The 26,644-nt window shown below is 47.9% G+C and overlaps 1 protein-coding gene across 1 annotated transcript in view; it reads left to right on the top strand.

Moving 5' to 3' along the window:
* Positions 1–26,644, top strand: part of cubn (cubilin (intrinsic factor-cobalamin receptor)) — a 58,884-nt gene that overhangs the window by 4,196 nt on the left and 28,044 nt on the right. The window contains exons 8-30 of the mRNA XM_056602008.1: positions 490–658; positions 1,276–1,407; positions 2,054–2,149; positions 2,687–2,811; positions 3,532–3,724; positions 4,361–4,479; positions 5,886–6,120; positions 6,730–6,911; positions 7,418–7,580; positions 9,148–9,338; positions 9,829–9,985; positions 12,067–12,242; positions 12,471–12,636; positions 14,019–14,244; positions 15,596–15,726; positions 16,362–16,548; positions 18,542–18,702; positions 19,317–19,504; positions 20,158–20,314; positions 22,268–22,455; positions 24,976–25,135; positions 25,245–25,426; positions 26,025–26,193. Coding sequence (XP_056457983.1) covers positions 490–658; positions 1,276–1,407; positions 2,054–2,149; positions 2,687–2,811; positions 3,532–3,724; positions 4,361–4,479; positions 5,886–6,120; positions 6,730–6,911; positions 7,418–7,580; positions 9,148–9,338; positions 9,829–9,985; positions 12,067–12,242; positions 12,471–12,636; positions 14,019–14,244; positions 15,596–15,726; positions 16,362–16,548; positions 18,542–18,702; positions 19,317–19,504; positions 20,158–20,314; positions 22,268–22,455; positions 24,976–25,135; positions 25,245–25,426; positions 26,025–26,193 — 3,853 coding nt within the window. The remainder of the gene's footprint in view (positions 1–489; positions 659–1,275; positions 1,408–2,053; positions 2,150–2,686; positions 2,812–3,531; positions 3,725–4,360; positions 4,480–5,885; positions 6,121–6,729; positions 6,912–7,417; positions 7,581–9,147; positions 9,339–9,828; positions 9,986–12,066; positions 12,243–12,470; positions 12,637–14,018; positions 14,245–15,595; positions 15,727–16,361; positions 16,549–18,541; positions 18,703–19,316; positions 19,505–20,157; positions 20,315–22,267; positions 22,456–24,975; positions 25,136–25,244; positions 25,427–26,024; positions 26,194–26,644) is intronic.

The following is a 26,644-nucleotide window of genomic DNA, read 5'->3' as shown; positions in this document are numbered from 1 at the left end:
GTGGATTCAGTTCGTTCAGGTGGATGGAATTCTGCTTGAAAAATAAATACAGAGTCACAGTAATCATGTGGATAGCACCCCGAGATTATGTGTAATCTCAGCTCCGATCGCAGGTCAGGATCAGATTTGTACCGGTTCAGCTGTAATAAGTCAGCTGACATCCATCTGATATCAGTGAGATACATTTTGTCACGTATGAATGCCACCTGATTCCCATCAACACATTTGGCCGAGAACCTTGTGAAATCCCTCGATTTTTCACCTTAGGACCCTCTTCTCCCGTTATACAACCACCGATAGAGAAACAGCTATTACCTTACCGACATGTGACATTTTCCCTGACTTTTACAAGGACAACTTTTACAACTTTTTGCATTCGTTAACGCAGCAATGTAAAGACTATCCTGTGCTCAGCAGCCTAGCGTAAATCATCAACGCTCTGTTTGTTCATCCGTGTCTTGGTTTTCTTGATCTTTTCCGCTCATCCAGCCGAGGTACCAGTGTGTCTGTGACAGCGGGTGGCAGTCTCCTTCGGGGAACCCGGCGTGCGTTGAGGACGTGGACGAGTGTTCCCTCGACATCAAGCCTTGCTCCAGCAACCCCGCTGTCTCCTGCTACAACACCCAGGGATCCTTCTCCTGCGGCGGCTGTCCTGCAGGTCGGACCCCCTGCAGACATGAATGACTGTTACTATTTACTACTGTTTATGAGGCGTCCAACCGACGGCGTTCCTTCATCTCTAAGCAGTTTACAGGGATTCATTTGGAGGTTCATTGAGGTCGTACGGTTTTGCAGGAGCAGGTTTGGGTTAGGGGCATCTTGGCGTAGGAAGGTATACTGTGGACAAACATGGCTGAACCTAAAGCCCTTTGGCTTATTTTGTGTTGTTTTTATCAGAGTGGGATTTCTGTATTGTTCTTATGGATTTCAAATCTCAGGGGCCGATAAGATAACAATTGTTTCAGCGTGATATGTTGCTGTTAATGGTTAAGGAATGTTAATTGTGTTTATTTATTTATTTATGAATTGAGCAAGTCAAAATGTTCACATTGCACAACGTTTACCAGTTCCATCACTTTTCCACGCACATATCTCGATTTATAAATGTGTATGCCCCTCCCCATATGTGGTTTATGTACTGTTGATTTTTTAATTTAAACAACTATCTCTGAATAGATATTCTCTGCCAGACTGCCAGAGATGAAGTCAGGTGTCTAAAATAACTCTCTCTCCCACAATCCAACTCCAACCCATCCCGGCCCTCGGCTTCCCTAGGTTGGCAAGGCAACGGCTACAGCTGTCGAGATGTGGACGAGTGTTCGACCAATAACGGCGGCTGCTCAACGGCTCCGACGGTCCAATGCCTGAACACCATGGGCTCCTTCCACTGTGGGGCCTGCCCACCAGGTACACTGACTCACTATCAATGAACCCCATGGGCTCCTACCCTGTGGGCCCTGCCCACCAGGTACACTGACTCACAATCAATGAACCCCATGGGCTCCTCTACCCTGTGGGCCCTGCCCACCAGGTACACTGACTCACTATCAATGAACACCATGGGCTCCTCTACCCTGTGGGCCCTGCCCACCAGGTACACTGACTCACTATCAATGAACCCCATGGGCTCCTCTAACCTGTGGGCCCTGCCCACCAGGTACACTGACTCACTATCAATGAACCCCATGGGCTCCTCTAACCTGTGGGCCCTGCCCACCAGGGGTACACTGACTCACTATCAATGAACCCCATGGGCTCCTCTAACCTGTGGGCCCTGCCCACCAGGTACACTGACTCACTATCATGTAGCCTTTGATAGTATTATATGTGTTGGCATCAGCTCGCTGAACTTGTAACCCTTTACAATACGGGTACAATCATTAACCATGAGTTAACATCTGTTAATGCAGTAATGACAATTATTCGCTTTTATTTTATCTTACTTTATTATCTGACAATTAACCTTTTCACTTGGCGATTTTTATAAAATATGTATTTTTCTGCTCAGATCCTCTCCCTTAGATCAGCCTTTTTAATCCGTTGTGTTCACTAGGTTATGAGGGAGATGGGAGGACTTGCACCCAGGCCAACATCTGTGCCACAAACAACGGTGGCTGCTTCCCGTTGGCGAGCTGTTCATCAATTCCAGGTACACACACACACACACGCACGCACGCACGCACGCACGCACGCACGCACACACACACACACACACACACACACACACACACACACACAAACACACATGCGCACACACACACACACACACACACACACACACACACACACACACACACACACACACACACACACACACACACACACACACATCCACACACACACACACACACACACATACGCACACACGCACAGGGGACTCAACACCTTTTAAATCCAAAACTCAACTCATATTTCCAACATTATTTTTATTGAACTAAAAGTCACATTTACCTTCATACTGCCAAATTAACTCATCATCAGTATGTTTCAATATTAGGTGGCGAACCTGGGTTTATTTTTCTTGCAAAAACAATTTGTCAGGTGGATTGAACGTATATTCATGGATATTCCCAGACATTCATATCTTCGGGCTTGGCATCTATAAGATGAAAGACTTTAGAAACAGAAAAGCCGTACAAACGGCATCTTCTAAATGACGTGTTTTTACTAATGCACTGTATTACAGGGTCCGGCTTCCCGCTCTGTACCTGCCCCTCGGGCTACGTGGGGAACGGCTACGGACCCTCGGGCTGCACGCAGACCAGCGACGTCTGCCAGACCAACAACCCCTGCGTCAACGGACAGTGTGCGGTGAGTCTGCTAGGTATCTCGATGCTGATTCGGCGCTTTGCCGACGTTGTTCCCCAATGCGGCCCACAGTGAACCCCGGTGACGTTACGGAGCAGGTTGATATCAGAGGAGTTCTTGTTCAAGGATGACCTACATGTAGACTTTGGGGATCGAACCCAGGACCTTTGTTGGGAGTCAGCCACCCCTATCCACTACACTGACCCTTCCCTGACACATTAGAAATAAGTTAAAGTTGCAATGTGTAACTTCTCGACTAGCTCGTAGCTCAACATGACCTGGACATATCTGTATTAAATGCTGATCAATAGCAGATTCAATAATGTTAACATTAAATCACACCCTTTAACTGATATATATATATTAAAAATAATAATAATGCTGGCCAACCCGTACCTCTCTCTTTGTTTACAAGAACGCCCTGCTAAGGGGGCGTGTCATCTTACCATCGACTCTCCCAAAACCCCTCCAGTCAACCGAGCTACGCTAGTTTGTGTCGCACAGTTGCAGAGCCAGTTACAGTGGGCAGCACACTGTTCTGTCGACACTGTTGTTTTCTTTCTGAAAGCCCCCCTTCTCAATTGGAGGGGTTCAATCTTGCAAATTGAGACATTAGCAAAACATATATAACTCTCTATCGCTTCTTTTGAATCTCATAAACACCTCTCTCGAGGTCCAGTCCGTCGCCACCGCTGACCGCTTCACGTTGCGTTTCCGCCCCAGGCCACCACCACCGCCCCTGGCTACGCCTGCACCTGTAGTCCGGGCTGGGCCGGGGCCACCTGTGACCAGAACGTCAACGAGTGTGCCAGCAACCCCTGTCAGAACGGAGGCACGTGCACGGACGGCCTCAACGGCTTCACGTGCACCTGCACCGCCCTTTGGACCGGACTGCTTTGCCAAACCCAACAGCAAGGTGCTTAGGGAATTTAATTTCACTCGAATGTGTCGGATGGTCCAAAACCTTTGGAACTAATAACACATATTTGTAGTTGTATTGCATGATTGATGTGTGAACTTTTCAGTTGGTGTTTGGATTTTGCAGAAATGATTGTACATCTCAAATCTGGGGCTTGGTTCTCTCCCATTTGTTTCATTTTTATTGAAGTACATTTTGAGCGTGTTGTAACAGAGTTTTGATAAATGTGCACACACAGCTCATTAATCGGCCCTCTACCAATCCGCTGAAGTCTCTAATCATCGATGCTCTACAAATACTGCTGGCACGAATGCTTTTGGCACAAATGTGGCATGGAGCAGTTCCCGCCTCAAACTACAAATGTGTTTTCTCGTTTAAAAACCTCTTCCAATGCTTTATCAGTTCAATTATACGACACATTTGCTGCCATAATATATAATCTTTGTGTGCTGAATATCCTTTGGAGCTAAACTTATTGTGACTCTAACACCTTATTATTCCATGTGTGCACGTTCGTGTGTGTTTGTGTGTGTGTGTGTGTGTGTGTGTGTGTGTGTGTGTGTGTGTGTGTGTGTGTGTGTGTGTGTGTGTGTGTGTGTGTGTGTGTGTGTGTGTGTGTGTGTGTGTTCCCAGTGTGTGGGGGCAACCTGGCAGGTCCCGCGGGGTCCTTCAGCTACCCTAACACCCCTGGCCACGACGAATACGACCACCTGGTCAGCTGTACCTGGGTGATCCGCACGGAGCCCCACCAGGTGGGCCTATGGACCCCTGTGATTGATCACTGCGCTCTTGGATTCACTATAGCCTGGTCGCACAAATCAAGCTGACGAGCAAAAAAATCTTGGCGAAATGGAGCGCTTAGTTTTCTTTTGCTTCATATTTGTTTCGACCAATCATGTCGCTGGAGGCAGGGATCTGTAAGCGAGCCATTGGGTAACAGCGAACACAGACTAGAATTTAGATTCTCTACCCGAGCCCGAGCACGACCCGACCCGGCCGATATTTCCCACCACTATCCTCGGGCCGGGTCGGGCCGGGCCTTTGATCGAGCGTTTGTGTTTTGTTTTGTTTTTTAAATCATTGCTTTATTGGCCTAATCTGAGGAAAAATCTATTCCATAAACAGAAATGTTATATTTGATCGAGCGTTTGTGTTTTGTTTTGTTTTTTAAATCATTGCTTTATTGGCCTAATCTGAGGAAAAATCTATTCCATAAACAGAAATGTTATAGGCCTATATATATTTAGCAGAGTAGGCCTAAGTAAAAAATGTACTTTGTACACAAATATACTTTGTGTAACGGGTTGAAATCGGGCTCGGGCTCATATTTACAGTTAATGTGTCGGGCCAGGCCGGGCTCGGACAGAACGTGCACGGGCTCGGGTCGGGTCGGGCTTGATATTCTGGACCCGATCTAAGCTCTAACACAGACCCGCCAAGCACTGGCCAACTTTTCCTGGCAGTAGGTCAAGCTAAAACATAATTTCCAGTCACCGACAAACATTCCTAGAAGTGTCTGAAAGGTTTCAAATCAATAACATGTAGACTGGCTCCTGTAAAAATACATTATCAAAATCCCCTGATAAGTAGCTTCTTGTGGGATCGAGTTTCTCTTTGAATAGAATATCTCCAGAACGAAACAGGAATCAAGTTGTAGCCCCTTTCAGTGTTTTCTCCGGCCCAGGCTCTGTGCCGTCTCCCCATGTAAGTTCTGCTATAACATAGTTGGAGTTGCAGCAATATACTTCACATCAGTCTCTGACTTAAGGCCCTGATATGTTATAAAGGAAATCTGAATGAGCTTGTTTGCAGACAAACACGTCAGACTAGCCAAATCGGTGATATTCAAATCGGGCCTTTATGCCTTTTTAACTGTTCCTCCAACACCTTTTAAAGCAAGAGATGATCGTTGCCTTTTGGGCAGTGGCACCTAGGAATGTGTGAATCTCTTCCTTTGCATGTACATGATATGGACTCTGTGGATACATATGAAGACACACATTTAATTAGGCTTTTGTACAGCAGTGTGTTGCTCCATGTGCCTGTATTTGACTAAAGCCTTGGGCTACTGTTGCAAAGCTCTCTGTGACCTCCTGTCTGTGAAAGCTGCTGTATAAATAAACATACTTCCTTTCTGCCATTCTCACCTTCTTCACAGATCCTGCACATCTCCTTCCCTTTCTTCGAACTGGAGAGCAGTGCCAGCTGCAACTTTGATTTCTTGCAAGTCCACGACGGAGAGAGTGTTTCCTCCTTCCAGATCGGTAGATACTGCGGCGCCACCCGCCCGCAGGACCTGTTCAGCTCCCACAATGCACTCTACTTCTGGTTTCGCTCCGACAGCTTCATCAACGCCGGGGGCTTCAACGTCTCCTGGCAGTCTCAGGACCCAGGTACCTGCCCTGTGTGTGTGTCTATGTGTGTGTGTGTGTGTGTGTGTGTGTGTGTGTGTGTGTGTGTGTGTGTGTGTGTGTGTGTGTGTGTGTGTGTGTGTTTGTGTGTTTATTTGTGTGTGTTTGTGTGTTACTTTATTTGTCTCTTTTGGGACAAATAAAGTACTGAACTGAACTTGTGTGTGTGTGTGTGTCTGTGTGTGTTTGTGTTTGTGTGTGTGTGTTTATCTGTGCCTGTGTGTGTGTGTGTGTGTGTGTGTGTGTGTGTGTGTGTGTGTGTGTGTGTGTGTGTGTGTGTGTGTGTGTGTGTGTGTGTGTGTGTGTGCGTTTGTGTGTTTATTTGTGTGTGTTTGTGTGTTACTTTATTTGTCTCTTTTGGGACAAATAAAGTACTGAACTGAACTTGTGTGTGTGTGTCTGTGTGTGTTTGTGTTTGTGTGTGTGTGTTTATCTGTGCCTGTGTGTGTGTGTGTGTGTGTGTGTGTGTGTGTGTGTGTGTGTGTGTGTGTGTGTGTGTGTGTGTGTGTGTGTGTGTGTGTGTGTGTGTGTGTGTGTGTGTGTGTGTGTGTAAATTCAACTAACTCACATTTCTACACCTGGGTACCAAAGTGTGTGGAGGTGAGCTCACCAACACACATGGGAACATCAACTCTCCCGGTTACCCGGGCAACTACCCACCTAGCAGAGACTGCTACTGGACTGTGAACGTGCCGCCCGGTCTGCTCATCACCTTCGCCTTCGGGGACCTGAGTCTGGAGCATCACCCCGACTGCAGCTTTGACTTCCTGGAGGTGGGCGGGGCCTGCTACCCTAGGAGCCGCCGGCGCAACGCTAGCTCTTAGCTATCAAAGGCCATCTTTGGGGAAATAAGAGAAGATGATAAAGGGAGCGTTTCACACATGTGGTAATATGCTAAGTAGATTAGCTGAGTGGTCGTTTAGCAAGCACTCGAAAAAAGAGAGTAAGGTGGAATTGTTTGTCACTGTGATGCATCGTTTTCGGCAAGGTGCTGTCCGCACATAGGCCCTACGAAATAGCGTCAACACTTTGCCGTAACCATGTTGTGCAACATGCAACTAATCGCCGGAGTAGCCATGCATGAGGCCGCAGGATGATGCCATTTTTGGCTCACGCCAGCTGGCACGGGTTCACGCACCGCGACCATGAATAATGCTCAAGGGATGAGTCGAGATCATCCAAAGCAGGGGACGGGACGGGGTCCAATTCTAAAAGAGTGTGTTCCTCCTTATTAACCCCTGATGGCTCACCGCATGCTGTGTGTCTTATGTCGCTCCAGATCCGGGACGGCCTGGTGGCAGAGGACCCGTCCCTGGCCAGGTACTGCAGCTCGGCCTCGCCGCCCCCCGTGTCTACCACCGGCCCGGCTGCCTGGCTCCACTTCCACTCCGACTCCGGTGTCTCCGACCGGGGCTTCCACATCAGCTACATCACCACCCCGTGTAAGCCAATCGCATTCCTCCTGAGCCGGTGACCCATGCTTACACACACTCGGGCACATACACACACACACACACACACACACACACACACACACACACTTAGGCACGTACACACACCTAGGCACGTACACACACACACAGACACTCATCCACAAAAGGGCTGAATGGTAGATTGAACAGAGTAGTCGTTCATCTTTTATATCTTTTTTACTCTGCATAAGAGAAGTGAAAATTTAGCTAAACATAAAAATACCATACACTTTATACAATTCAAAATATGTTTTTCAACGATAACGGACAAAAGCTGCCGGTTCTATTAATCCGTCAAATCCCCAAGGCTTTTCTCTTAATAATTCATTGAAAAATATTGAAGTGGTTTTGTAGCAGTAACACCAGCAGTCCTCACAGAATCCACAGTCAAAGTCTCCTCCACACACAGACACACAGTGCTTTCTAATGCGTCAGCATCCATTTTCCCCATCCCCTACACAAGCAAGAGACTCTTTATCCCCTGAAGTGATGTTGAATCGCAGTTGTTATAGTTCAGGAACAAGCTGCATCAAAAGAAAGCTTTTCAGACAAGAGGTGTTCCGTCCTTTTCCAAGGTGTGAGGATGTGACTTCCGACAGAGTGTGCAGAGAGCGAAGACAGATCTCAGGTGGTGTCAGGGGAGGTGGGAGGACTGGGGGGTTGTAAGACTGGAGCGAACGTGGCAAATAAATCCTGAAATTGGAAAGCAGAACAGCAAGGTAGGTAGGGGGTATGGGAGAGAAGAGGGGAGTTGAAGATAAGGTGAGGAAGTTGGAGGAGAATTATTGTGTCAGACATTTGATTTGTATAGCCCTTAGTCACAGTTACAGTCTCAAACTGCCTCATAAAGGCTATGTGTATAAGACCACCCCATCCCCCCTGAACCTGAACCCCTATTACGGAGTATTAAGGAAAAACTTTACAAATCCTTAAGGGAGGAAACCTTGAGGGGGAACACAGATGAGGGGGAACACAGAAGAGGGATCCCTCCTTTGAGGGACGATTATGTCAGGAGAGCGGGCAGACATAATGGTAGCATAAACAAGCAAAACAAAGGTGAAGCAGAGTTGAGGTTGTTCGATGGTAGCCGAATGGTAATAAAAAAAAATCAATCGTGAATTTGCGCTGTTCTGTTTACGGGTTTATCGGTAAGCGGAGAGATCGATCAGTCTTTATTTCCAGGCACTTGTCCATCTTTTACAGTGTTATTTCCAGCTCGAGAAACACTATCGAGCCTTTTCAAAGAGGCGTCATCGTGATTTTTGCGATTAATTAGTTATCAATGACCAAAGCACCAACATTACTACCACTACTGCTTCTGAAATGGAGCAGTGACTTCACGATGTACGAGTCCTATAGGGAACCTGAAGTCACATCACGCCGGGCGCCATCTTGGGAGACGGCACCAACAGACGAGAGAGGCAGCCACCCTCTAAACATGGCGCCCGCAGCATAGCGTTGAACACGGCTTGAATTCCCGTTCCCTGTTTTTGACCTCCACACTGACCTGCCAACCCTACCTCCCACCCACCCACAGCTGACCCGGGCTGCGGGGGCACCTACACGGACAGCGAGGGGATCATCATCTCGCCCAACTGGCCCAACAACTACGCGGCCAACCGCCAGTGCATCTACCTGATCCGCCTGCCGCCCGGCGAGGTGGCGGCCCTCAACTTCACCCACATGGGCCTACAGACCCACGGGAGCTGCACCTTGGACTACGTGGAGGTAAGGTCGGCCCTCCCTCGGAGGGGCCTGGCTGGAGTGCATTCACCTCCAGGGGATAAGGCTACAAAACCCTGCCTGTGGAGTTCCTCTGTTACAAGAATGGAAAAAAGCCGAGGTTGTCTGTGTGTGTGAATGTTGATTCATCAATCCATAAAACGTATACTTTATTCAGTAATAGTTTTTGAGGGGATATAATCTATTATCGGTTAACGTCTACTCCTGCTCTTATTAATGTTTTAATTTATACACATGCCTAGTCCTCAGTTTCTTTTAATGGTATTTTTTCCTTCCTTGTCAATCAATGCGTAAATGAACCATTTACGTGTAAAACCATGAAACTATAAACAAACTATAAAGAAAAAATATATATATAAAAAACTATCACAGAGGAAGGGTTTGCTGCTTTGTGACTGAAAAGCGTGAATTGCCTTCAATGGTGAGTGACGTATCCGTCGATCCGTCTGTGTTAAACCCCGCCCCCTCCCTCAAGGTCAGGGACGGGCGAGGGGAGACGGATCGGCTGATCGGGAAGTACTGCGGCTCCACCCTGCCGGCCCCCATCCGCTCCACCTCCAACACCCTCTGGGTGCGCTTCAGGTCCGACAGCTCCGTGCAGGAGGCTGGCTTCAGGGCCGCCTACAGCGTGGGTGAGGGAGCCTGCTGTAGCAGCACACACACACACAGAAAGACATTGTTTTCTGTTTGTTTTGTCTGTATCAGAATGGCTTGTTAGGTTCGCTAGGTCTTGCTTTCTGCTTTCTGGAGTTTTATACAATGGCTTGATTGATATAATATGAAACTGCTATTTTTTGTCCAATATCCCGCAAAGTATGGGTTGGCTGACGACGCCCCCTTAACAAACAGACCATACGAGGGTAGCCATTATGGTCTGGCCAGGCAAGGCTTTGAGGGAATTATATAACATGGAAACCGTCCATGCTTTGTCTGATTTTGGGGGCTTTTCTTCCCCTGATCTGATGCACACATTTCAAGACCTTGCTGTCATCCACGGTTAACCATGGATTTCATTGTTGCGGACCTAACTCAATGTAGACCCTCTGTCTCCACTAACCACACCCCATCTGTGGGCTCACCACCCCACTCCCACTGACCATAATCCCATCAGCCCCCCGCAAAGAGACCCCCTAATTCACTTACAACCAATTTCCTTTCACATTATACCCACACTCAATCCACATTTGAATGTATGTGTGTGTGTGTGTGTGTGTGTGTGTGTGTGTGTGTGTGTGTGTGTGTGTGTGTGTGTGTGTGTGTGTGTGTGTGTGTATATGCGTGTGTGTGTGTGTGTGTGTATTTGTGTGCTGGTTGACATACTGTAAGTGTGCACATAAGAGTACACGCTGCACAATTAGAGAATGTAGGCTATGTCTACACGTGTGTGTGTGTGTGTGTGTGTGTGTGTGTGTGTGTGTGTGTGTGTGTGTGTGTGTGTGTGTGTGTGTGTGTGTGTGTGTGTGTGTGTGTGTGTGTGTGTGTCTGTGTTTGGAACTCGATTTCATATTCAGCTGCGACTGCTGATTCTTGCTGAGTTTGCACTTCACATGTTGATCAAGTGCACTATTAAACCAGCAGTGAGGGCAGATACCACAATGTTCAGCACCACCATGGCCGTAAGCACATACACTTGTGCATAGATGCACACACACACACACACACACACACACACACACACACACACACACACACACACACACACACACACACACACACACACACACACACACACACACACACACACACACACACACACTCACGCATACGTAAGTAAACACTGGCCAGTGATGAATACATTGAGCTCCCACTGGGGTTATCACGTTGACTAATGCATGCTGGACCTTCCTTTTTCAATCCATTACAGATGTTCTTCCAGCCTGTGCTTCAGTAATGAGTGCCATTTTAACACTGCCGTACTTTTGTGTGTGTGCAGTTTAGTTTACACACCATTAGTGTCTATGGCCACCGTTGCTCTCTGCAGTGTTAGTGCAGAGAGCAACACAAGGCTTTTACTCTAGCACGGGTCAATGTGGTGAAGAAGTGCTCACGCCATGCCTCTGAGGCACGGTTTCTTTACACCAGGGACCGCCTCACTGAACGAAACACTGTGTGGAACGCTAAGAGGTTTCTGCTTTCTAATGAGGCATCAATGTGATGGTTTGAACCCAGCTATCTATGGCTGGGTGTTCCAAAACAACGTACAACACTTTCAATGAAGGGTACAATAATGAACCATTGATTTATGCTATTCAATGCAGTAATGAGTGTCACCTGAAACGAAAACAACATGTTGGTCTTTCAAAAGGAATGGTGTTGTTGGATTCTGACTGTTGAGAGCTCACAGCACATTAATGCAGAGCAGCACAAATGTATAGCCTTCAGAGGTTTACTGCTTAGAAACTTGAGGGGAAGGAAAGCTGCAGGGAAGCGAATCGATCCCCGCTTGGCGGCACACGCTGACGCGTCAAGATGTGCAAATCTATCGTTCATTTGTCTAGCCTATTGGGGGTGACTGTTACATCCACACCTCCCTCCCGTTCTCACCTGTCTCGCTCCCTCTCTCCCTTTCTGTCTCTCTCTTCCTCTCTTTCTCTCTCTCTCTCTCTCTCTCTCTCTCTCTCTCTCTCTCTCTCTCTCTCTCTCTCTCACACACCCTCTCACCCTCTTCCCCCCCCCCCCCCCCCCCCCCCCCCCCCCCCCCCACCGCCTCCAGGCTGCGGCGGCACCTTCTCGGGTACGGGGCAGATCCGGTCCCCCTACCACCCGGGCGCCTACCCCCACAACAAGGAGTGTGAGTGGGTGCTCAACCAGCCCCAGGGCTACGTGGTCACGCTCAACTTCCTGTCCTTCGACGTGGAGGGCAACGCATGTCTCTTCAACTTTGTGGAGGTACTATACCCCGACTCACCCCATGCACCACAATTGGTACATGCTCAATGTGTAAATGACTCAACAAGGATTTGAATTGAATTTCTACCTCGTTAATAAGATTTGTATTGTTGTTTAAGCAACGCGTAAAGGAGCAATAGATGCAAAAAAACAAAACAAACTATAAATACAGGTGCAAAGGACCACCACTCCACACTAACCCCCCCCACACCCCCACCCCCACGTCAGGTGAGGGACGGCTCCTCGTCCAGCTCCCCCCTGCTGGGGACCTTCTGTGGGGACCAGGTGCCCCCCATGCTGCAGTCCACCCAGCGCTCCATGTACCTCCGCTTCAAGACCGACGCGTCTGTCACCAACATGGGCTTCACCGCCGCCTACGCCGCGGCCGAGGAGGGTAAGGAGGGAGGGGGCGGGGTGCATCACACCTGTTTATTTATAGAGTCCTCCTACTCATATTCACACTGAAGCGGTCAACAACATGAGGAGTGCCCAGCGATGTGTTGACCGCTAGGTTAGCCAAATCGATAGGACTTTAGCTACTCAGACAACAGACTCCGTTTCTGACTCGTTTTTTAACTTATTAAACCATTTACACATTTATTTGGGTTATGGATGGAAGAAAGACGTTGTCGTTTTGATTGCGTTGGTGTTAACTCATAACGCATTCAACTCATAAAACCATGGAAACAAAGCTTCAATCCGATTGGACACACTTTAGGGGGTCGGGGTCAACCGGGTCTAAGTTTGAATTTTATTCGTGAAGCCGTGGTATCCCAGATAGTCTTCATCCTGGTGCATGGATGTGAAGAAGAGTCAACTTTGTACAAAATGGGATATATCTCTGGGAAAGTCTTGTTTCTCATAATGTCACAAACTGGCAGGACGAAAACTGCTGACTACTGACACCAGCTGCTGCTCGATAGACCGGGTCGTATACTGTGGAATGTATAATGTAGATATTTTATACCCAGTTCCCTCCTGACTCAGCTGTTATGTCCTTTTATTATTTATTCTTTTTGTTTAAGTACAGAAACACATATAGCAAATAGCGCCTGCGATAGACAGATTGAGGCATAAATACATACTGTATTTAAAACAAGAATAAGAACTACTCAACAGCCAACAGTATAGCACAACCATCAAACTTTGATGGTGGCCTCCATTGTCTTACACAGAGGCAGGCCCAGTCAACAACAACACTTATTCTCACAGCAGCAACTAATAGCTAATTGGTGGCTCTGGCATTTCGAATAAATCACACTCAAATTCTAGCAATTAAATCATACCTACAGCACTTCTAAGCTAAATGGAAGGTACCACATCAAACATTGGTGTCAGGAGATGCCATTTACCATTTGTACGTCGTTTTCTTTATGAGAAAGTGATATCAGTTGGCACAAATTTAGCCAGTGAAAGAGACTACTAACACTACTTATTTTATCTTTATTGTGCTGTTCTTGTGACTGATGCACTTACTGCTGAGCTGACCTGTTTTTCTCATATCTCATTGTACCGTTGACCCTGTGTTAACCTACATAATATGACGAATGAACCTGAAACTGCTACTGATTAATCCTGTGTGTGTGTGTGTGTGTGTGTGTGTGTGTGTGTGTGTGTGTGTGTGTGTGTGTGTGTGTGTGTGTGTGTGTGTGTGTGTGTGTGTGTGTGCCTGCGTGCGTGCGTGCGTGCGTGCGTGCGTGCGTGTGTGTGTGTGTGTGTGTGTGTGCGTGTGTGTGTGTGACTGTGCGTGTCTGTGTGTTTGTGTGTGTGTCCCAGGTTGTGGTGCCACCCTGACCACGCCCACAGGGACCATCACCAGCCCGGGCCACCCCGAGGGCTACCCGCACGGTGCAGATTGCATGTGGTTCATCAGCGTCGCCCCCGGCAACCTCATCCGGCTGACCTTTGACTCCTTCAACGTGGAGTTCGATTCGAGCTGTCAGCACGACTACCTGGAGGTGTACGACAACGGCACGGTGCAGACAGGCACCAAGGTGGGCAGGTACGTTTGTCTCGCTCATCCCCGCTCCACTGTGGTGGCTCCTCATGAATCCTCATGGCAGTGAATCTCTGATCCAGCATGGCTACCGGTTTGTTGTCGCCAGCTGCCCGCGCACAGATCCCCCGCGCCCCAGCGACACAATTGGTCGAAACTATTCTAAAGCGAAATAAAGTCAAATGCCCCCTTCTCCCAGATTTGAGTTCTTCTGCCGTCAGATTTAAGATGAATAATGTAAAGTCCTTGTTTGTGAGACTACATGGAAATATACAAATGGTTTTGTATATTGTTATTGTTATTTCCTAGAGGATGCTGTTGTTATGTACATCTACATATGTACATGTGGCTAAGATATGGGAGTAGTGAAGGGAGAGAGCAGCAAAGAATAAGGCGAAAGAAGCGCCACTTCCCTTTCTGCTGCCTCCCCACCTACGTTGCTCTGCTCTGTTCATGCATGCGTTGACCGGTATGTGATTGACAGGCGAGATGAATTCCTTGAATCAATCAGGGAAGAGGCGCCCTGAAATCCGCTGGGAGCGTTCTGATAGACCCATACAGAGGCAGGCACATTCAACTGGAAACAGATATCCTCACCGAGCGTTTAACTCACACGATGGATGACCATGCCATTTCTAGCAAATTACATTCCCATTATAGCTCTTAAATCTTGCCTACAGCCCCTGAAATTTAATTAATACGTTTACGATACTTATCGATTTTGTGTGTGGGTGTGTGTGTGTCTGGGTCCTCGTGAGTGTGTGTGTGCGTGCGTGTCTGTGTGTTTGCCTGTATGCGTGCATGCGTTTTTGTGAATGTGTTTGTTTGTATTCATGTTTGTGTGTGTGAGTGTTTGTGAGTGTGTTTGCCTGCTTGCGTCTGTCCGTGTGTGTGCATGCCTGCGTGTGTGCGTGTTCGTGTGTGTGCGTGTGTGTGTGTGTGTGTGTTTGTGTTTGTGCGTGTGTTTGCCTGTATGCTTGCATGCATTTGTGTGTGTGTTTGTGTGTATGCATGTTTGTGTGTGTGTGTGTGTGTGTTTGTGTGTGTGTGTATGCATGTGTGTATATCTGTGTGTCTGTGTGTCTGCGTGTGTGTGTTTGTGTGTGTATGTGTGTATATCTGTGTGTGTCTGTGTGTCTGCGTGTGTACTCATGCCGGTGTGTGTGTGTGTGTGTGCGTGCGTGCGTGCGTGCGTGCGTGCGTGCGTGCGTGCGTGCGTGCGTGCGTGCGTGCGTGCGTGCGTGCGTGCGTGCGTGCGTGCGTGCGTGCGTGCGTGTGTGTGTGTGTGTGTATATCTGTGTGTGTGTGTGTGTGTGTGTGTGTTTATCTGTGTGTGTGTGTGTGTCTTCCTCCTCAGGTACTGTGGCCGGTCGGTGCCCCCATCCATCACCAGCACTGACAGCCTGCTGACGGTGCTGTTTGTGTCCGACTCCTCCACTGCCACTGAGGGATTCTCCATCAGCTACATCTCCATCAACGCCACCACCGGTACGCCGGCCGCCAGGCTCCACATGTATCCCTATGGTTCTTGTTGTTCCGCCTCAATACACCGAGTGCCTACTTGGCCCCTCCTCACTCTGAGAATATTTGTCATCTCAATCGGACTGACATGGTTAATTAACCGTGCAAGCGATTCACTTTTGTGCAACCTTTGTAAACATCCCCTCCGCAATTGACTGTCTAGTCGCCCGTTGCGGTGGTAATGGAGATGTGGATTCAGACTCATCGCTCATCATTTATTCATTATTTTCTGGATTCATATTGATGTATGAATCCAGATAAGAACATTTCATTTCCTTACCCAACAGACAGTCTCACCCAATGGGTGTGCCCATGGGCTCTGGGTTACCCCGGGCAACCTCATGCGTTCCCAGGTTCACTGAGGCTTGGGACCTTTTCTAAACTGTGCTGATAAATACGCCGTCTCATGGGAAGCACCACATTGTTTTCCTCTTGCGCAAAGACCAACGCGGGCACACCATAGCCAAGCCAGTGTCCTCAACGTAACCTTTCCCCAATGCTGCTCCTCTCTCTTCTCTGCTCCTCTTCTTTCCTCTCCTCCCATCTCATATATCTGTGTGTCTTTATTTTCTTTCCTCATCATCTATTGATCCCGGCTTTAGACTGTGGCGAGACCTTCACCTCCCCAACGGGGACATTGAGTTCGCCCAACTACCCCAGCAACTACCCCAACAAGCGGGAGTGTGTGTACAAGATCGTGGCAGGGGTCAACATGCAGATCAAGCTCAACTTCACCGACTTTCAGCTGGAGTACAGCGCCACCTGTAACTACGACTACGTGGAGATCAGGTCAGGAGTTTGATCGTAATAACAACAGTTATACGTGGCCTTCGGAATCCCTTGTGATGTCCCTCAGGGACACTGTAGAGGGAAGGAGGTCGATGGACAGGAAACCGACACAGACACTAAGAAGGAGCACAGAGCACGAAACGCAAATGGGGAGTTATTGAGTACTGACGTGTCTGAAGTGGTTTATTAATTCACTCATCAAGTTTATTAGATTTTCTATTATGAATAACCCCATTAACTGATGGCCGGCTCGTCTTCCCGTACCTATGATAACAACAAGCAAACACAAACATTACAGAATAACACGGTCAATCCTCAAAACCGTGACAACGCAGAACTGATCCAGGTTCATTTGAAACTCAGCGTTCTGTTCCAGGTCAATATCTCAGACCATTAAGGCAGCCGTTAGCCTCTCCCGCTGGGGCCACACAGATAAAGTACAACGCTGAGGAACAAAGTGTTCCGAGGACAGGCTTAAAGGCTGCGAGGGGTTTGTATCCTCTTAATGGATGGTGGCGGCTGGCGAGAGCCCCATCCCAGGGGCGCAGTCTGGTCTGCGAGGCGGTGGTGAGGACTGCAGAGACGGAGAGACCTAGTGTACGGGTGAGGCAGTTCAGAGATCGTGGGAGGGGGAGGGGGGGGGGGGGTGGAGGGAGTGTGGGAGTGGCCTTCTGCTGATTGGCTGCCGCCCACGCGCCTTCATCCACCGACCTGCGTCATCTGGGCCACACCCATCTGTCGATGGGCGACCACGTTTCAGTAATCAGTCAACACATCCGGTGAGACTTTGTCAATATTCCAATCACATCAATCAGATAGAAAAACAGGGTCTTTACACGCCGATAATGCCCATGGCTGCTCATTAAGATTCCCATGTTGATAGCTTTACATGCTAGAACCTCCCTCCGACTCCCCAACCACCATGTTTTTTGTACTACTGCATGTGCCTACTACTGCTCTCTCGACTACAAATATTCCTGTTTTAAGCACTACCTAGGGTCGGCTTAGCTCAGGAGGTAGAGCAGTTGCGTTGCTAGTTCGATCCCCAGCTCCTCCTAGCTGAGTGTTCTGCTCCTGACAAGGCCTTGCATGGTTGACTCTGCCGTCGGTGTCTCAATGTGTGTATTAACCGATGTAAGTCGCTTTGGATAAAAGCGTCTGCCAAATGCCCTAATTGTAATTGTAATACGTACATATTTGAACGCATATGATTTGGTCAAAGTGATCATTAAGGTAGAGCAACAGTGGGCAGAGCCCTTTCTGAAAAATATATAAGTATGATAATTTGTGCGGTACATAAGCTAATTTCAGCCATAGGCATAGTTGTCCTCTCAGGGAGACCATGTAATATTCTACAGAACATAGACTTACATTGATCTGGACGTATCGTTTCCTATCGATAAAGTCCACGCCCTTGAGAACGCGCAAGCACCTAACAATGTTTTTGTGGTTGCGGGTCGTTGAGCGAGGCGCTACGGTCAACGACTCTGTTTGCATAATTATGTACTATCAAATGCATCTCTCAGCGCATTTTCTCTGAATATATGCAACCATATGTTTCAACAATTCGGTTGGCACGGGCATAAAGACAAATGTTTAATCAATCAAACTTTCTTTGTATAGCTTTTCATACAAGCAAATGTAACACAAAGTGCTTAATACGACCCCCCCCCCCCTCTCCGCCTCCCACCAATCCATACCCAAAGCGATAGCTGCGTGAAAATACATAATAAATGGATGAATAAGTTGTTTAATTAAAAGCCTGACTTAAAGTGGTAGGTTTTAACTTTGCCCTTATTAAATATCAGCACTCTCTGTGGCCTTCAGGTCATCAGGCAGGGTGTAAAAGAATCATTGTGGAGGAGTTCAAACCCCCCGACCCCAACCTGCCCGGCCAGCCCACCTTGAGCTTTGGTGTATTCGTTGAGTCATGCTGACTCTGCACTGCTGATTCCCTCGCACTCATCTCGCACTGCGCCGCTCCTCGCTGCAGGGACGGGGGCTACGAGACGTCCCCCATCATCGGGAGGTTCTGCGGCAGTCAGAGGCCCCCGGTGCTGGTATCCCATAGCAACCGCCTCTGGCTCAAGTTCCGGTCGGACGTGACCACCACGAGCCCGGGTTTCACCGCTCACTGGGATGGCACACAGACTGGTGGGCATGTGTGTGCATGTGTGTGTGTGTGTGTGCGTGTGTGTGTGTGCGTGTGTGTGTGCGTTTGTATGTGTCCATGTGTGTGTCCAGGTGTGTGTGTGTTTGTGCATGCATATACTTTTGGGTGTGTGGGTTTGTGTGCATGGTGTATGTGTCTGTTTCTGTGTGTGTGTGTGTGTGTGTGTGTGTGTGTGTGCGTGTGCGTGTCCGTCCGTGTGTGTGTGTGTGTGTGTGTGTGTGTGTGTGTGTGTGTGTGTGTGTGTGTGTGTGTGTGTGTGTGTGTGTGTGTGTGTGTGTGTGTGTGTGTGTGTGTGTGTGCATGTGTATAATTGTGGATCTGGGTGTGTGTGTGTATGCATGTGTGTGCATGCATATAGCTGTGGGTGTGTGTGCATGCGGTACTGTGAGTGAGTGGATGAAAACATTTCAAATCGATCCTATACCAAAACCCTAAAGTCAAACCCTCCTTTAACAAGGGTATCCTTTGATTTAATTCCTTATTTGGCAGCAACCTTTGGCCTCCATGATGCCAAGAACGACTAGAGCGGGTCTTAAATATTTATGATTTATTTTTTCTCTTTTTTCCTCTTTGTTTGCCGTTGTCTTTTGAAAAGGCTGCGGAGGGAATTTGTCGACATGGACGGGGTCCTTCACCTCGCCCAACTACCCCCTGCCCTACCACCCCAACGCAGAGTGCTACTGGCGCATCAAGACCAACCAGGGCAACCTGCTCCGGCTCTCCTTCTCAGACTTCCACCTGGAGGCCAGCACCCACACGGGGTGTAGGCGCGACTACCTGGCGGTGAGTTCTGCAGCAGTGCCGCAGCCCCGGGTCCACTCGCTCTCAGGACTTGTTGGCGAAGCGCAGCGGGCGCCGGTGGGGCCGGGTTTTTTTTTTTTTTTTATCAAGACTTCAGTGCACAGTGCAGATAATCCCGGAACAGCGTTATTCACTGACCACCACAGCCTACAGCCGTGCCTTCATCACACCATCCGTATCAGTACTACTTTGACTCATTCAGCACACCACACCATTGTAACACCACCATCATCCCTTTAGAATAACTTATATCTATTTAGTTTGCATCTTATGTTTGAGAGACAATTATCATTTGACTGTATTGAAATGCAGGAGATGACAGTTAAATCAATGAAGTCACTTGTGGAAATGCCTGACTTAAAGGTACTGAGTTCAAACCCCGATTATGACAGAGTCCGCCTGGAGACCAGATGCCCTAACCCTGCCACCTGTATTCATCGTCAAGTCGTTGGATAAATGACTCAAGAGCAAAGAACTGTTGGAGGAGACGGATCCTGGCTTTAATGCTGTGTTTTTCAAAGCCTTGCTCTGGGATTGTCCAACAACCCCCCCCCCCCCCCCCCCTGCACCCTCTGATCTCAACACTTAACGGTCAGGTGCCCATCATGGTTCTTCCCCGGCGTGTCCCGCTGCAGGTGTACGACGGGAACAGCACTGCCGCTCCAAGGCTGGCCGTGCTGTGCGGCCGCACGCTGCCCGCGCCCCTCAACTCCTCCGGCAGCGAGCTGTACGTCAAGCTGCGCACCGACCACATGACCAGCGCCGGCGGCTTCCTGGCCTCCTACACCGGCGGTGAGTCGTAGGTAGCAGCCACACACACACATTGGTCCCCCATGCGGACGGCTCTCCCGGGGGTCCCCGTGAGGAGCCGGTCAGGTACAGGAGCCCAGCCCTGTTGAAGAGGATCCACATTTGTTTGTTGTGTGTTTTTGTGAAACTATATACATGTGGGGTTTTTTTTTATTGGATATTTATTTCCCTCTGTGTTTGTATCGTGCCGTATTGCCTGGTCCTCGTTTAAGGCTTGGGTCGGCAAAATCGGCAGTAGCCAACCAAAGACATCCCACAACCCCTTTAAGGCTTCCCTTCATAGCCACTACCCAAAAAGTCTGGACGAGCTGGCTATCTTTAGCAATAGGTCTGCCTAGCCGCGTGGAAGACTCCCGTCATGCGTAGCACGTGCACGCAGGTAGCCGGTTAGGTAGGTAGACAGACAGATAGACTGTCAAATCTGGTCTGATTTATAATCTGCCTTATCACTGGCCTGCCACAGCCAGATACCGGATTTGATGAATTAGGGTTGTCGGGACATTTGATTTATTGCTTGCTGTCGCAAAACGTAAAAGACAATTTTAAATAATATGATCAAAAAGGTCTTATAAAATAAATTGCCTCCCTAGCTTCAACCGTCGTGAGTAAATCTAAATCTATTTGCAAAAGTCTCTATAAAGGTATACAAAGGAATATGATGACACAAATGCCAAACAAACAGAAGCTTGACGGAGGATCTCACTGTGGTCCATGGGAGACACAGGGCAGATTTGTGTTTTCTCTTACATCATTATTAGGGAGAGGAGGGTGGTGCCAGGGGGGTATTGTGCTAGTCTTGTGGGAAGGCTTCCTCTGGAGGGACTGAGTTCACCAGCGAGAGATGCAGAGGGAAACACAGTACAGACACCGAGTACACCAGGAGAGACAGTGTTCACCAGTCCGAGACGCAGGGGGAAACACAGTACATACACAAGAGTAAACCGGGACACCTGACACCTTGATGACAAGGCAGAAAACACATGACATTGAGATGGATAGATTGATATATATAGTCGGTATGGCGGGTGAATGTGTGTGCGTGCATGAGTGCGTGTCTCTCTCCAACATCATTTGGCATTCCCATAATGCTTATCCTGGGGGTGAAAAGCTCCTGCAAGCTGCAGGCAGCCAAATTGTTTCTTGCTTTGTCCTTCCATCCCATTGCTCAATGCCAATTTGGCTAGGTTTGTGTGTGTGTGTGTGTGTGTGTGTGTGTGTGTGTGTGTGTGTGTGTGTGTGTGTGTGTGTGTGTGTGTGTGTGTGTGTGTGTGTGTGTGTGTGTGTGTGTGTGTGTGTGCGCGTGTGCGCATGCAGGCTGTCTGTGAGCAGCAGTCTTTCTAATAAAGTCTGTTCTGTCTGAATGGTTGGGTCAGACCTTTATGTTCCTGTGATGTCTTAACAAGCCTCCTAGCCTCGTTCCATCCACTAGGGCTGGGCCTACATTTAAACCCAGCCAATTGACTGGTCCACCATGTATATTCTGTGTACTATACCGGTCTCCAACAACTACCTTTGAAACAGGATTTAGGTTTTTACTTGCAAGTGTTGCAACCAAATGTGTCGTGTGACACATTTGGCAGCTTATTGAGCATGATAATGAGAAGCAGATGACTTCAACCCACTGAGGGTTCCACTATTGAAGAGTAACCACTGATAGGGACAGCACCAATCTCTTATTATCTACTTAAGTGTCATTATCTGGCTGTATCAGGAATCCATCTATGACTCATCGTTGGGAAGTGCGATTGCAGTAAACAGTGTTTCCCTTGCTGATGGTGCGGTCTCTGAGCTTCCATTGTTAGGCTTCCGCTTCATTTTGAAATTTAGAATAAGATTTTGATTTCAATCATCAGATTTGTCCTCATTAGTCTGTCCAAGTCAATGGTGTCAATCACAACTTTGTCAGGCCATCTGTGTCCGTGGTTTCCCCGACAGACTGCCAAGGAGTGCAGATCTTCGGCCAGCGTCGCGGCGTCATCGAGTCTCTCAACTACCCCAACGCATACCCAGCCAGCTCTCGGTGCAGCTGGACCGTCCAGGCCTGGGCGGGGAACACCGTCAGCTACACCTTCACCGCCTTCGACCTGGAGTGGAGCACCAACTGCATGCACGACCACGTCAAGGTAAGAGCGGGCACACGGATACAAAAGGCACAAAGCGCTGCAGAAGGCTGAAAGAGACAGTCACCACCTTCCCTTTAATTCCCACATGAGTTGTTCTATCACTGGAGCTGTTGCCCAGAAAATATAAATGTATTCATGGCATTGAACTGGCATATCAGCTATTGGTGTTTGAATTTCCCTCTTGCGTTATGCAATGCACTATTTTGTGGTGATTTATACCTTGCTCAATGCATTCACACATCATATTCAAATGATCAAATCGTTTTCTCTATAGACACACACACACACACACAAACACACACACACACACACACACACACACACACACACACACACACACACACACACACACACACACACACACACACACACACACACACAGAGACACACACACCCACACATAACAGGTTAGATACTAAAGGAATAATGACGTGTTTACAAATGAACGGCCACTGCTCTTCCTGTGGGCAATTTTACAGAGCTGATCAGAACGCAGGAAGTTGGTGCAATCAACGTCCCCTTCCTGCTGCTGATAGCGCAAGAGTGAAGCTCTGAGTTTAGTTTAACTCAGCTCAGGCAAACTAACTTCAATCTCTGTTCATCATGAGTCCAATCAGACCAGATCAAACTGATCAAGACAAATGATGATGTCCTGTTTTTGCCAATCTCAAAAATCACAAACATTATCGCTCAACCCTAATATTAATGTCAATGTTCCTTGACCTCACTAAATACAAACTCTTCCTGTGTAAGTGACCATCAGCTCATCATCTCCTGCACAGTTCAGTTCAAGTGTTATTCTAATGTCCTGTGCGTAACCATTAATTAAAGTTGGTTAATGCAGTAGTATGCATTATGATATCACATTAGAAGAGGGGTATGGGTTATGGTTCCGATAAGTGGGTTAGGGTTAACCCTAAACAACTTACCCTAACCCTATAACGAAATTATAAATCAATGCCATAGTTAACAGGGACACCATTGGAAAAACGAATGTTAATGTATGGTTATTTAATTCACCCGTATTGTAAAGTGTTAGCCAGGGGTTTACCATAAAACAAACTCCAGGACAGAGCTCCCATAACCCCAGCTCTGTGTTTGGCGAGGGCCTCCTCCACTGCTGCCATGAAAGGCTTTTGGAAGAAAGGGAGGAAAATAGAACGACTGCATGTTTTTCCTCTGCCCCACCGCCTCTCCCTGTCACCATGGCTACCCGGCTAACACAGGATGACATCATTGGGCTTCAATGAAAAATAGACTTGATTTGTGGGAGCATGTGTCTATGTAAGAGGGGGGCTGGGCGGGGATGTGTGTGCGTGAGTGTGTGTGTGTGTGTGTGTGTGTGTGTGTGTGTGTGTGTGTGTGTGTGTGTGTGTGTGTGTGTGTGTGTGTGTGTGTGTGTGTGTGTGTGTGTGTGTGTGTGTGTGTGTATGCTTGAGTGTGTATGTGTTTTTGTTTGTGTATATGTGTTTGTGTGAGTGTGTGCGTCGGTGTGGGATAGTGTCTATGTGTGTTTCTGAGTGTGTATGTGTCTGTCTGTGTGTGTGTGTGTGTGTGTGGTGTGTCTGAGTGTGTGAGTGTGTGTGTGTGTGGCTGTTCAGCTAGGCTGATCTCATCCCTGTGCCCCAATCTAACATTCCACGCTGCCCATTCTCTCCGGTTTTTCATAGCATTCTTTAAACCAGGTCTCGTCTCTCTTTAAGAGACACAGAGCAGTTCAAATGTTATTCTGTGAAGGGTAGCCAATAGCAATCATTGCAATCCTTGCAGCATTATCAAGATAGCACAGAGCCAAAGTGAAAGGAGAAAGAAAAAAACATCTCTGGTTTCACATAAAAGTAATCTGTAAAAAGAGAGAAAGTGAGGGACTTTAGCAGATCTGACTATGTGATGGCTTTACATTTTGTATGTGCATCTGTTTCTGTATCTGTATCTGTTTCTGTATGTGTGACTGTGTGTGTGTGTGTGTGTGTGTGTGTGTGTGTGTGTGTGTGTGTGTGTGTGTGTGTGTGTGTGTGTGTGTGTGTGTGTGTGTGCGTGTGTGTGTGTGTATCTTTAGAAGCAAGCTTATGTTCCTGTCTTTGATGGCGTTTCCCAGCAAGGCATCTGCACCATAAAGCCTGTGTATTTATTTCTGTCAGGAGAGCTGTTCAGGCTTTATCAGATGGGGTTGCTGAAGCAACCCAAGCAATAAAGCCACAGTGTTCTCTCCTGCTTATTGCAAAGCCACCATTTAAAATGCAAGGCAGAGGAGACCATGGCCTTTATTAAACATTGAAAATGCCTCGCCCCCTCGTCTTCTGCATCATTGCACTGAATTTGAACAAGTTAGTTCAGGGTTTCATGAAGAGGGCCACTAGTACTCAGCAGTCAAAGCACGTCACCAAACCGTATTATTATGCGATCAGGAACTGAGATGTGTGTCACTTCCTCAACAAAAGCTTGAGACTTGTTTTACACATAGATATGTGTTTAAGCAAAAGTGTAACCCCCCCCCCCCCCCCCCCCCCCCCTCTCCAGCTGTACAACGGCCCCGATGCTCAGGCCCCTCTGATCGGCACGTTCTGCGGGTCTACACCACCCCCCACCAATACCACCACCAGCCCCTACCTCACCATGGTCTTCCAGTCGGACACCAGCTTATTCGGTTCGGGCTTCCAGATGATGTGGCATCAGTACGGTAGGTGAAGCACGCACATATGTGTGTTAGTATTTTATGAATGTTCTTGTAAAAAACAGATCATTTAGCAAAACCACCTGCCCCTCTGCCTCTCTACCTCCCCCCACAGGCTGTGGTGGGGAGCTCTATGGCCCCTCTGGCTCCTTCAACAGCCCGGGTTACCCCAAATGGTACCCAGAAAACAGCCTGTGTATCTGGCATATCACCGTGGCAACCGGCAAAAGCATCACCATCAACATCCACGAGTTTGACGTGGAGTACCACCCAGACTGCAACTACGATGTGCTTGAGGTGCATGATCTTTTATTTGTCATTGAATTTATCAAACGTATTTTGCAAGAGAGAAACCTGCACAAATGTTGCATCACACAACATAAAACAAGGCAACAACAAAACATTAAAACTTTTAGAAGAATTAGATTATGGGGTCACATCCTTTTGCTCTACATCGAAATACCTTACATATTATTGTTATAATCATCCCATTGTTATACAGTTATATAGTAACTAAAATATATAGTTTATATAGTACATACCAATGTATTCCATGGTGATCACACCAATGGATCTATGGTGATCACATTAATGGATCCATGGTGATCACACCAATGGATCCATGGTGATCACACCAATGGGATCCATGGTGATCACACCAATGGGATCCATGGTGATCACACCAATGGGATCCATGGTGATCACACCAATGGGATCCATGGTGATCACACCAATGGATCCATGGTGATCACACCAATGGGATCCATGGTGATCACACCAATGGATCCATGGTGATCACACCAATGGGATCCATGGTGATCACACCAATGGGATCCATGGTGATATTAAGTCAAACCACACCCATCATCGTCGTGACCGCCTCCCTCTCTGCCAGGTGTTTGGAGGCCCAGACCCGACCGCACCACGGCTGGCCCAGCTGTGCTCCACCACCACCAGCCCCATGCAGGTGTCCAGCACCGGGAACACCATCACCGTGCGCTTCAAGACCGACGCCTACGTCAGTGGGCGGGGCTTCAACGCCAGCTGGGTGGAATCGAACGGAGGTAGGACTTACGTCTTTAGGGCGTTAGGAAACTCAATGTAGGAAACGAAATCCAAACTCTTAACTTCTGTCGAACTTAACATTACAGCATTCTTGTGACAGTGTTATCACGTGTGGACTAAGCCAAATCACGACATGTTGCAGCTTCACCTTAATATGTTATAACGTTACGGTACAGCCTAAACCTCCTCTAATGTGGAACACGTCTATTCCTGGCCTAAACCCCTGACCCCACTGTGCAGTTATATTCTGTTCAAACACCCTATTGCATATTCAGGTTGTAACGTGTTGTTGAAATTGATTATTACAGAGTACAGTACATTACAGTAATAATAATTACACGTAAACGGAAAGTGTAACCCTAATTTGCCATCGTCACCTGAAATCAAAAACAGCTCGGTTATTATACCACAACGTTGTGTATCTGGTGACGCTTTTCTTGTCCTCTCGTC

This window comes from Gadus chalcogrammus, chromosome 11, assembly GCF_026213295.1.
Source record: "Gadus chalcogrammus isolate NIFS_2021 chromosome 11, NIFS_Gcha_1.0, whole genome shotgun sequence".
NCBI lineage: Eukaryota > Metazoa > Chordata > Actinopteri > Gadiformes > Gadidae > Gadus > Gadus chalcogrammus.
The sequence above is the reverse complement of the archived record's forward strand: the minus strand, read 5'-3'. Positions and strand labels throughout refer to the sequence as shown.